Source organism: Chlamydomonas reinhardtii, chromosome 4 (assembly GCF_000002595.2).
Source record: "Chlamydomonas reinhardtii strain CC-503 cw92 mt+ chromosome 4, whole genome shotgun sequence".
Classification (NCBI taxonomy): domain Eukaryota; kingdom Viridiplantae; phylum Chlorophyta; class Chlorophyceae; order Chlamydomonadales; family Chlamydomonadaceae; genus Chlamydomonas; species Chlamydomonas reinhardtii.
In genome coordinates, this window is record NC_057007.1 from 1154318 (window position 1) to 1165560 (window position 11243).

General features: G+C 65.1%; 1 protein-coding gene across 1 annotated transcript; it reads right to left on the reverse strand.

The window, feature by feature from the left end:
• Positions 1-2: 2 nt before the first annotated feature.
• Positions 3-11188, reverse strand: CHLRE_04g215800v5 (uncharacterized protein). Its single transcript, XM_043061693.1, has 23 exons — positions 10694-11188; positions 10158-10525; positions 9936-10021; positions 9585-9719; positions 9150-9365; positions 8756-8953; positions 8451-8561; positions 8143-8312; positions 7874-8027; positions 7126-7731; positions 6950-7027; positions 6716-6831; positions 6374-6563; positions 4822-6243; positions 4536-4705; positions 4091-4440; positions 3840-3951; positions 3590-3733; positions 3215-3470; positions 2997-3091; positions 2422-2842; positions 2091-2219; positions 3-1937 (listed from the first exon to the last, which is right to left on the reverse strand). Exons 1-23 carry the CDS (start codon positions 10897-10899, stop codon positions 573-575), a joined length of 7098 nt encoding a protein of 2365 aa, XP_042925093.1. The 5' UTR covers positions 10900-11188; the 3' UTR covers positions 3-572.
• Between the last annotated feature and the right edge of the window lie 55 nt (positions 11189-11243).

The following is an 11243-nucleotide window of genomic DNA, read 5'->3' on the forward strand; positions in this document are numbered from 1 at the left end:
TGCATTCTGGCAGCACAGGGACAAACATCAGCCGAAACATGCAGCTGGGGCACAGGGCACCATACAGAATGCGGATAGGACCACATGAAGCAGCAAAATAGACATATCATTGTTGGAACGGCGCCGTCTGGCCTTTGTGGTCGCATCACGGACACGTGTTCCTGAGGAGTTGACACTGCGGTGGATGGATGGACCTCCCTAATTCGGTGTTTCTCAACACCTCGATCTAGGGGATCACAACGGGTGTCGAAACAGACAACGGCGGGGCTAGGGACTACCGTATTGGCGTCTGATCTGCAATGGTCTTTGGCACCGCGCCAAAGGGCGTACCTACGGGGTGAGAACACGCCCTGCTTGCCGAATCACAGCATACGGTACTGGCCACAGTCACGGCCACAGTCACATCGCCTATACGATATGCATTTTCCTGGTCACCGTCTGAGTGTCTTCTTCGCACTTCGGTCCGCAAAATTCTCAAGCCCCCGCCTGTTCTGCCAGCAAAACACAAAGCCTCTGGCGTAGTAGACTGCCTCCAAACCTCTTCGCACGCCCGAATGCAAAATTGTTTAACCTCAAGCGTCCTCTTCCTCCTCGCCGTCTCCGACCTCCTGCTCGCCCTCTCCAAATATCACGTTGCTATACGTCACGCCTGCCGCCCCTTCCCCGTCGGCCTGCCCCTCAACCGCTCCAGCACCTTCGTCGCCCTCCGCCACGCCTGCTTGCTCCCCGTCATACAGCTCGTCGTACAGCTGGTTGCTGGCCACCTGCCGCCACGTGGGCACCACGCCAGGCAGCTTGGCGCCTCCGCTTCCAGGCGCGCCGCCACTCGCCACGCTGCCAGGGCCCGTGCCGGCGCCACCAAAGGCACGTGCAGCGTTGGGCGACAACATGCCGCCTGCGGCGCCGCCCGCCACCACGCCCGCCGCAATCTCCAGGCTTGCCCGAGAGACCTCGGTGAGCTGGTTTGCCACATTCACAAGCACTGCGTTCATGGCGGTGACAGCCTCAAAGGTGGTGGCAGAGCTTCCCGCGGGCGCAGTCGCTGCGGCGGCGGCAGCGGTGGCGGCTGCACGCGCGCTGTTTACGGACGCTGCCAGCGCGCCAGCGGTCCGGGCGGCAGCAGTGTTAGCACCGGCAGCGGGCGCAGGGGCGGGGGCGGGCACCGGCGCGGCGCCGCGGCCACCGGGCTGCGCCCAGGAGCCGAATGAAGCCGCTTGCTCAATGCCCCGCCGGGTACCGGCTGCGGCCGGCGCTGCTCGCATGGAGCCTAGGGTGTCCGGGTCATCCGAATCGTCCGATTCCGAGTGCAGCTGGATGCTGCCGAGGGTCGACCGCGGCGCCGCCACCGCAGCTCCCGCGCGGCCCAGCACGGCAGCGGCGCTGGTGACCGCCGTGGTGGCGGCCACCTGCCGACTCACCGTAACCATGCTTGTGCGCTTGGTGTAAGTCGCGGCGGCGGCGGCAGACAGCGCCGCGGCGGCGGTGCCGGGCTGCATGGGCGTAGCTGCGGGCATGGGGCGTCCAGCGGCGCCTGCCATGGCATCGAATGACGAAGCCAGGGTGCGCGCGGTAGTTGCGTTGGTGGTGGTGTGGGATGAGGAGACCGCCACCTGCCTGTGCAGCAGCTGATGCTGCTGTTGCTGCTGTGCCTGCACCTGCAGCAGCCGATTCTGAAGGCCCACAACCGCAGCGCCAGGGCCCACCGGCAGGCCGGCAACGCTGCTGCGCGGCGCAGCCGTGCCCATGGTATTTATGCCGTACTGCCCGTACAGCTGCGGCTGCACATACACGTGCCGTGTCATCTGGTGTTGCTGCTGCTGTGGGTCGTGCGGCGGCATGGCCGCTGCCGACGCGCCATGCACGGTGGTGTAGCGCCGGGTGGGTTCGGGGCTGTGGGCCGCTGGGTCCGTGGAGTGGAACATGCGGCGAATGGTCGCCTGCAGGCAAATGGAGTTGGGGTCGTGAGAATCATCGCGGAACATACAAGAGCTAATCAAAACATATTGCTATGATGCTAGAGAGCTCTGACGCAACCCCATTACTCCAATTCCCGTCCCAGTGACACTGCACCCAGTCCAACCCCGCCTTGCCTGCACATCCGAGTCGAACGCCTCCCAGTACCACTGCTTGAACAGCGAGAACGCCAGCTTCTTGCGCTTAATGCAGCGCCGCAGCTCGTCCTCCCGCGCCAGCCGGTCCGCAACCACGCCGCGCCATTTCTGTGAGGGGCATGGCACACAACCACAGCTGAAAAGACGTGCAGCGAGGCTGAAGCGGCAGCATGACAAGCTGACACAATCCTGTTCCCCAGTCGCACATCAGCCAAGCAGAGAAAGGCGGCCCCTGAGCCGATGTGATCCAATTATGATCGGACGGTCACCTCCCTTCAGACCTCTCAGCCCCCCAGCAGCGCAAACTTACGCCAAAGGCCTGGCGCAGCGTTGCACGGTAGCGGCGCAGCAGCAGGTGCCCCAGCGCCACGCGCTGCAGACGCCGCGCCTCAGCGCCCGCCAGCGCCATAGCCACCCAGGTACGAAGCAGCGACGGAAACAGCCCGTCGCGGCGCGCGCACGCGCGGCGCTCCGCCGTCTCCGCACGGTACTTGGACGCGTCTGCCAGCTCGCACCAAGCCTCCCAGGTGCTTCGCAGCAGGGTCCGTTCTGCCACGAGTCCGCGCGACTCCGCTTTGGCGCGCGCGGCGCGCAGGTAGGCGGTCCTCTCGTGCCAGCCGCGCAAGACCAGACGCAGCAGGCTGTGCTGCCCGGAGAGGAAGCGCTTATTCGCTTGCATGCGCATGGCCTCATTGCGCGCCGTCACATCTGCCCAGGCCGCAAGCACGTGCCTGTAGATAGGGCCGTGCACGCGCCATTCGCATGTTCGTACACGCAAATGACCAGGCACGAAACAATGCAAGCTTGGGCATGTTACCATACTGGAACCCATAGCCCAGCGAAACAATACGGCATTTCGCGCAACGATGAGCGACAGCCGCGCACCTGGCCAGGACACGCTCCACGCGGTGCGCCACCGCCAGCACCTTGGTATGGAACAGCCGCCGCCGGGCCACAAGCTGGCGCCATTCCTCAAACGCCTGCAAACGGTGTCGAAATCAAAACAGCATTCTTAGCACACGCTATTTATGGTTTCGGGCACGTGTACATGCTGACATGATGCCCAGCTCATGCTTTTTGCGCCTCAGCGCCACTCCACTCACCCGCCACACCGAGCCGCGGCTCAGCCGCTTCACTGCGGCCAGCAGCCGCGCGTCCTCCGCCGCGCTGCGCTGCGTTGCCGCCACACGCTCGGCCTTGGCGCGCTCCGTCGCGTCCTGCCAGGCCTCGAACGCGAAGGCCAGTAGGCCGGCGTCGCAGCGGACGGCCAGCTCCGCCGCCGCCTGCCGCGCCACCGCCTGGGCATCCACCAGGCCGCGCCAGGCAGCGAAGCAGCGCGCCGCCGTGCGCCTGCAGCGCCTGTGTGTGGACAGGCAAGGAGCATGATTGGATGGGGTCAGCCAGGAACGCCTTAAGCTGCAAACGTATAACACGTTGATGTCTCTGGAGCGTTGGAGGGTTTGACATAGAACGCTTACCTTGCGCCCATCTTGAGGATCTCCACGCCCGCGCGCCGCGCAGCCGCTGCCTCGGTGCGCCAGGACGCCAGAATGGCCGCCCGCGTGGATGCCTCCGCCTTCTCCCGAATTGCTGTCGCCTGCCGCTTAAGCAGCTGCTGCTCGCTGTCGGGGATACAGACACAAGAACCATGTAAATTTGGGGGCAGGCAGCTAGTTCCACACAACAGTAACAATCTTGCCGTGTCGCCACTAGCACCGCCAGACTTACACACGGTTGTCTGCGAAGGCGTTGAAGCACGTGCGCAGCAGGCGGCGGTCCCGCCAAGCCACTGCCCGCTGCATGGACGCCTCCAATGCTACCGGCAGGAAGCCGCGTGGCCCTGCGCGTGCGCATGCAATGCCGGAAGGGAGTTGAGGAGGTCAGGCGTGCACACAACTTGGTATGAATGTACTGGTTACGGGCATTCCCGCGGCAGACGGGCATTCAAGCGGCACGTAGCAACCTAGATCAGCTCTTACCTGACGACGCCATCTGCAGCCAGCCACCGAATGCCGTCCTCAGCGCCACGGAGCGCCCAGCATGCTCCGCCACCACCGCCCGGTGCGCCGCCGCCTCAGCCGCCGTGCGCCAGCCACTGAACACGCCGGCCAGGCGCCGGCGGCGGGCATAGCGCGCTGCGCGGGCATCGCGAGCCGCGCGGGCGCGGCGCTCCGCGGCAGCTCCGCACCAACCGTTGAGGGCGCTGAACAGCAGCTCCTTGGAGCGGCGGGATGCCTGGTCAACCGCAGTAATGCGGCGCTCAACGGCGCGGCGCGTGTAGTCGTGCCAGGCCAGGAAGACCGAGGAGGCCAGGGTGGCAGAGTGGCGGCTGCAGTTACATGTGCACCAGACATTGTGTCAGACACATCGCCAAAGATGGCACACCTTGTACAGGCAGACTTAATTGACCATTGAGACACTTACGCAACGAGGCGAGCCACGCGGCGCTTGGTAGCTGCCCGCGCCGCCGCCAGCTTATGCCACTCTAGCAGCACCAGCTGAGACACGCCCTGCACGGTGCGAGACTTGAAGCGGCTGACCACCGTGCGATACAGCTTCTTCTGGCGTGCAGCGCCCTGCCAGGCTCCGAACACCTGCATTGTCATCGAAGCACGTCCCAGGGAAAGGGTCACGGCGATGCCAATCTGGATGCTGATACAATACCGGTCCACAAAGAAGTCGTTGAGCATGCTCTGGTGCTGCAACTTACGTCCTCCAGCAGCCGGCGGTTGTTGGTGCTTCGGATGCGGGCACCAAGCACGTCGGCCACGCTGGACAGCTTGCGGGCAAGCGCCACCCGCTCCCGCACAGCCGTGAAGATGGTACCCGCCACCTTCTGCCAGCGGCTCAGGACCACGCGCCGTGTCAGCTCCCGCCACTCGCGCCGCGCCACCGCCGCCTGCCGCCACTGCGTCAGCACCGCTGCCGCCAGCCAGCGGCCCAGGCCGCCAGAGCCTGGGCCAAAGCCGGGGCCCCACGCCATCTCGCTGACCGGGTGGCCGCCACCCGCCGGCGAGCCGAAGCCCGCGAAGCCACCCGCCTCGCCGCCCCGGTCCTCCAGCATCGAGACCTCCACACCCACGTCGCGAGTGGGCGACGTGGCTGTGTCCTCCAAGCCGCCATCCGCGTAGCCGGACACCGAGGCCATCGCCTCGAGCTCGCCGGCCTCGCCGTTGGCGTCCTCGTCATCCAGCAGCTCGGCCAGACCGATGGGTGTCAGCCGCTGCGGCTGCTCCGCACCGCGGCCCGGCGCCATCTCCACCACCACCGGCGAAGAGCCCGCGCCAATGACAGGCGAGTTGGCAGGAATGAAGGGGGCCGAGTGAGGCAGCGCCACCATACCGGTGCCGCTGCCACGCACGCGGCCGGCGCTGCTGCTGCGGCTACCAACGGCGCTGCCACCGCCGGGCCGCGAGGGCGAGGGCGTGCGAGCAGCGGCTGCGCCCAGGACGTCGCGGTAGGACACGCCGTCGCCGCTGCTGACGCGCCGCTGCGGCGTCACCGTGGTGGTGCTGTACAGCACCGCGGCGGCGTCGGCGGCGCTGGGCAGGCCGCTGCCGCTGCTGCTGTCCCGGGTGTGGCGCGGCGAGACAGCGGCACTGCCCGGGTGCAGCGGTGGCCGCGTGGGAGACATCATCACCGTCAGGCCAGAAGCAGAGCCGGCTCCGGCGCCGCTCGGGCTGCCGGAAGCAGCAGGCGCGCCGCTGGCTCCCTGAAACTGCTGCACCTGTGCGTTGTTGGCCCGGCGAGTGGGTGGCACGGACGCTCCCTGCGGAAGGTGCACAACCGCCGCCGGCCCGCCCGACTGCTGCGCGACCGGACGGTTTGGCGTGCCGCTGCCCGTTGCGCCTCCAGGGCCGCCAGCATTGGCACCGCCACCGGCTGACCGCAGCGCGAACTGCCGAGCGCGCTCCGCTTGCGCCGCGGCGTAGTACCCGGGGTCACGCACTGCGTTGGAGGAGTCTATGATGCTGCCGGCGCTGGCGCAGTGGCGGGCCCACCACAAGGCCAGGATGCGCGCCATCAGGTCGCGAGTGCTGGCGGGGAGCGCGCGGACGGTGGCGCGGCGGTGTGCGTTTGCGGCCTTGGTCACCGAGTGCCACTCCCGGAACAGGGCAGACAGCGTACGTGTCTGCGTGCAAAAAGTAGAAAAGCATTTGTCATAACCAGGGGCAAGCACATGGACGGATAGTGTGAAAACGTGGATGTTGACACGCAACCGCGCAGCAGTGAGCAGGTATGGGTCACCGACCGCCACACACCTGCATACGACGGCAGGCCGCAGCCATGCCGCGCCGCGCCGCCGCAAAGCGCGCCGTCAGGTCGCGCCAGCCGCTGAACAGGCAGTCCAGCCGCAGTCGCCGCAGCTTGGAGCCGGCCAGTGCAGCGCGGCCGGTCAGCGCCCGGCGGGCGACAGCGTAGGTGCGCCACCATGTGAAGGCAGACGACATCCTGTTGAGATTGTATGTGTTGCAGGTGTTAATGCCTGCCAGCCAGGGCAACTGACCCTTTGATTGTTCGCAGCCATGCTCATCGGGGACGCAGCAGTTGATGTGTGTGCTACAAGGCCGCAGTGGGCGCCACACATGAACAAAACTACTCGCCTACGAGTGGACAGGCGGGTGACGGCCGAGATCATTTTTCTCCGGATGCCCGACATGCGGCTGGTCACGGAGCGCCAGCCAATGAGCGCGATGGCCAGCTTGCGGGTACCCATCATCTGCAATTCGGAACACAACGTCCAAGCGAAACATTTGAGATGTTTGGAGTGACAAATTAAGGCTGCCCAGCCTGGACGTGAAACTGCGGAAATGTCCGAAACCTGGGACCACACGCACCTGCACGTGCCGCGTTAGGACCATGCGGCGCCGACGCGCCTCCTGAGTGAGCGCTTGCCACGAGAACAGCACCCGGCCCTGCACGTGCCCAGACGGGGTTGAGGAACTCAGTAAGGGGTCGAATGTTTAAGTAACGTATACCGTTGCCCGAATGCATGCCATCGAACCGGACTTACCATGAGCAAGCCGCTGCGCGAAGCCACGTGCCGAAGTAGCTTCCGCCGCGTCGTCCGCTTTACCACGGCCACCTCCAGCCAGCTGCGCAACAGCAGCCGCTGGTGTACCGAGCCCCAGCTGAATGCCAGCGCGGCGGCGGCGCGCCGACGCACTGTTGCGGCCACTGCCTCGGCCCGCCAGCCGCAGAACGCCCGGTGCATCACCGCCTCCGAGCAGTGCGTCACCAGCATCACGCGCAGCGCGCGGCGCGCCCGCGCCACGGCCCGCCACTCTCCCAGCGCCGCCGCGACCGCGCGCGCCGACCGCCGCGCCGCCAGCTGCTCCACCTGCACCCGTGTCCGCAGCGATGACGCCACCGCGCTGCGCCAGGCGGTGAAGGCGGCGGTCAGCCAGCACTGGCGCACCGCGCTGAGCGCGCGCTGCAGCGCGGCGCGGCCCAGCTCGCGCTGCGCCACCAGCATGCGCCAGGCGTGGAGCGAGGTGAACATGAGGCGATGGCAGCGGCGCTGCACAGCTACCGCTACGGCGCGCACGGCCTGCTTGCGATGCTCAATCACGGCCTGCCATCCCAGCATCACGCGCGACATGAGCGCGTGCGAGCGCCGCTGCGAGCGAAGTTGAAACACAAGCAGTGCGCACTAGGGTTAGCCAACAGCATATGGTGTGCAGCTGACATGCTTGCCCCGATCCCCCACCGACACCCGAACCATCACAGCACCGGGCACGGTCCGTAGGCAGCCGACACACCTGCACCGCGAAGATGAGCTTGGTGCTGGCGCCGGCCGTGCCGCGCGCGTGGCCGTACCACGCCCAGAAGGCCCGGTCGCGAAGCTCGCGGCTGTGCTTGCGGCGCAGCTTAAGGATGGCGGCCTTATGGTACACGATGTCGTCCACCACATTCCTGAATTCAGGCATTCGCGGAGCGAGCGACGGTTAAACGCCGCGCAATCAAGCCCACTCAATGTTGCGCCGTTTGACGCACACACGGCAACTACGTGCGGTGATCATGACCGCACCTCCAAGCCAGCAGCACGCGGCGGTGGCGCAGGCGGGCCATGTGGTCCGCCGCCACCTGCTGCGTGCGCCGCAGCCAGGCCCGCAGCGTGGCGATGAGCGTGTCGCGGGACGTGACGTGGTGCAGCAGGGACGTGATCTCCTCGTTCATGTACACGCGCAGGAACTCCACCTGCAACGTTCCCCATGGGTCAATGACGGGTGTTAGCGGCATGGCTGCGACGTCCAGGCGAGGCCAAGCTCCCAACATATAACACAGCCGATATGCGCCACTTTGTACCACCAACGCAACACCCACCCATTCCCGCACCTGGCTGATGGTGTTGAGCTTGAGCTGCGCCATCTCCTCCAGCAGCGCCGCCAGGTCAGCCTCCAAGCCCTCCCGCAGCACCTTCTCGTGGTCCACGAATTTGAACCACTCCTGCACGGTTAAAATGAGGGTTAAGCCCCAGCAACCCTCTTACAAGCCTCACGATAGCCTCACAATCACGAAGCCGCAAGAATGCGGCTAATGCTCCCCATATACCCCTGCATCGAACAGCCCCACACGCCCCCAAGCTCACCAACCCAGATCCCCCTGTCAAGCCGTACTCCTGAGCTGCGGTCCCCACGCACCAGCACGAGCACGTTGCTGATGCGGCGCAGGTTCTGGTCCTCCATGTTGCCCTCCTCGGGAATCATGGGCAGCATGAAGGAGCGCGGCGTGGGGGCGAAGATGGGGGCTGCGGGCGCACCTGGGGTGGGCGCCGCCACGCCGCCGCCACTGACAAGGGAGTAGAAGCCGACGCGCACCACCTCCACGGCCAGTTGCACCTGCGACGTGATCCCGTGGAGCCCGACCTACATTAGCGTATCATGGTGCAGCCTGGCTCTAGCAAATTTGAGGTAAGGACAAGGAGCTACCCCGTCAATGCCTGGGGCTTCACCGCCCACTCCCAGCACGCATCTACACCCATTCCGCATCAGCACGTTTGTGGGTACTTCAAATCCGAAAGCAGCCCTTGCCCACCTGCGGCATGCGGCGGCTCCGGAACACGAAAGGCGCCTGCGACCACGCCGCGTTGCGCCAGTCAGCGTCACCGCCGCCCTCCCCTGCCGCCAGCACTTCCCACTGCTCCCACACGCCGCAGTTGAAGTTGAAGAACACCAGGCGGTGGGGCGCCTTGCGGCGAGGCTGCATGAAGCGGTTGCCCGCCGCGCTGCAGCGGAAGCCCAGGAAGGGGCCCTGTGGGGAATACGTAGTGTGGACGGCGACCATTACGAGCTGACACCTGGACAGTCTTGTTGACATGCCGCTAACGCTAGCTCAGCAACACATTACGCAATAAGTATGCTTAGAGCGCTGCACAAGTGCCGCGGCATCACGCAGCGTTTCTATGTCCGCATGTATTAGAATGCGGATGTTACAGAGGGGACAGAGGTTGCATATGCACTCATTACGGACCTGCTTGATGACCTCTAGGTAGGCCAACCCCTCCCTCTCCGGCGCCAGGTGCTCGTCGGCCGCCACGTCCAGCACCGTGTGAACCTTGTCCTGCTTGTACGGCAGCTGGGCCTGCACCGCGATGTACGGTCGGCCCTGTACGGTCCAAGGAAATGCCGGCACCGGTGCACAGGTCATGGCGCTGGGACACCGAAGCCCAGAAAGCCGACGAGTTGGGCCAAGCTATGGCCTATGGGACCATGCAGGAGCCGGCGGGGACTGGGTTGCTGAGACAAACGCCCTTTCAACCATGGAATAAGCCAGTCGCCATCCCGGCCTCAACCCACATGCGCGAGTTACCGGGGAACGCACCTTGCTTAGCAGCATGACCACATCGCCGGTTTCCAGGCCCGGCTTGGCGTCCGTGGAGCGGATCAGCGCTCGCGGCTCGTAGAAGGCTGCAGGCATGCGCAGCAAGTGCAGTATCAATGCAGGTGTACAACAGCGGTACATGACGTCATCAGAACGCCGACAATCCCCAAAGCTGTCGGTCCCGTAGTGCTTGGCCACTTGTCGTGCCCCCCCCCCTCCCACCTCCGTTCATGCTGGTCCGGGCAGATGCCCCCTGGTAGATAGACGAGTGGCCCGAATGCTCGGAGCGCGGCGACTGAGGCTGCGACTCCTCGCGCGCCTCCCACTGGCTGAGGTACACAGACGAGGCGCCAGGCATGTCCGGGGAGTTCCGCGAGGAAGGGAACTCGATGTCATCCACCGGCCCTACCAGGCCGGCTACGGCCGCAGCTGCCATCGGGTCCTGTTCGTACGCCTGTGCGTCCTCGGCCTCTGGCTCAATTTCTATTGACGACTGCATCATGGGTGGCAGCGCTAGGCTGGGTTCCTCCTCGCCGAGCGGGCGAACCCAGCCGAGCGGGCTGAACACGTCGTCCGGGCCAGGTCGTCCCCTACTAGCAGGTAGGGGCAGCACGGCCAGCCGGCAAAAAAACAGGTCAGCTCCGTCGAGAAACCCAACATGCTGCTGCATGACATGTAAGACAAAGGTACAGCCCCGGCAAGTCTGCACTGTAGAAGGTTGACCTAGCCCCGGGTGGATGACTTGCCATGCATCTTACCCGGATGGTGACCCTGTGTCTTCCTCGCTCGGCACAGGCGGCACGTCGATGCTGACATCGCCCTCCTCATATGTAGAGCCCTCTAGCGCCTCAGTAACCGCAGGGTTTAGGAGCTCCTCGGAATCGTCGTCGCGGGAAATTGGTTGCTGGCAGGAAGGGGCTAGCTCCGGAGAGGTCTCGCCTTGAGCCCCCGGATCGTTATTCATAGTTGAGTTTATGCTGCCATGTGGACTTGTCACAACGTTGTTAGACTTGCTGGTCCTGCCAGGCGAAGCAGTGCGAGGAGTACCTGGCAACGATGTCGGTGTGTTTGCTCCGCTGGTCCTCCTGCTCCTAGCTGGGCTTGCAATTGTATAGCCACATAGCGGCGAAGCTCGCATCGACTACTTCCCTGTACTTCCCCCTTCCCGGTCGTTCCCGGTTCCGTGTTCGCTCAGAAAAGTCCATGCAAGCAATTAATATTATTTACTGCATCTGTCCTGACTATATACGTGCTGTATTATCTGGCTGGCAGGGAGCTCGCTGTTTCAGAAGCAGACTTGCAGGCCCG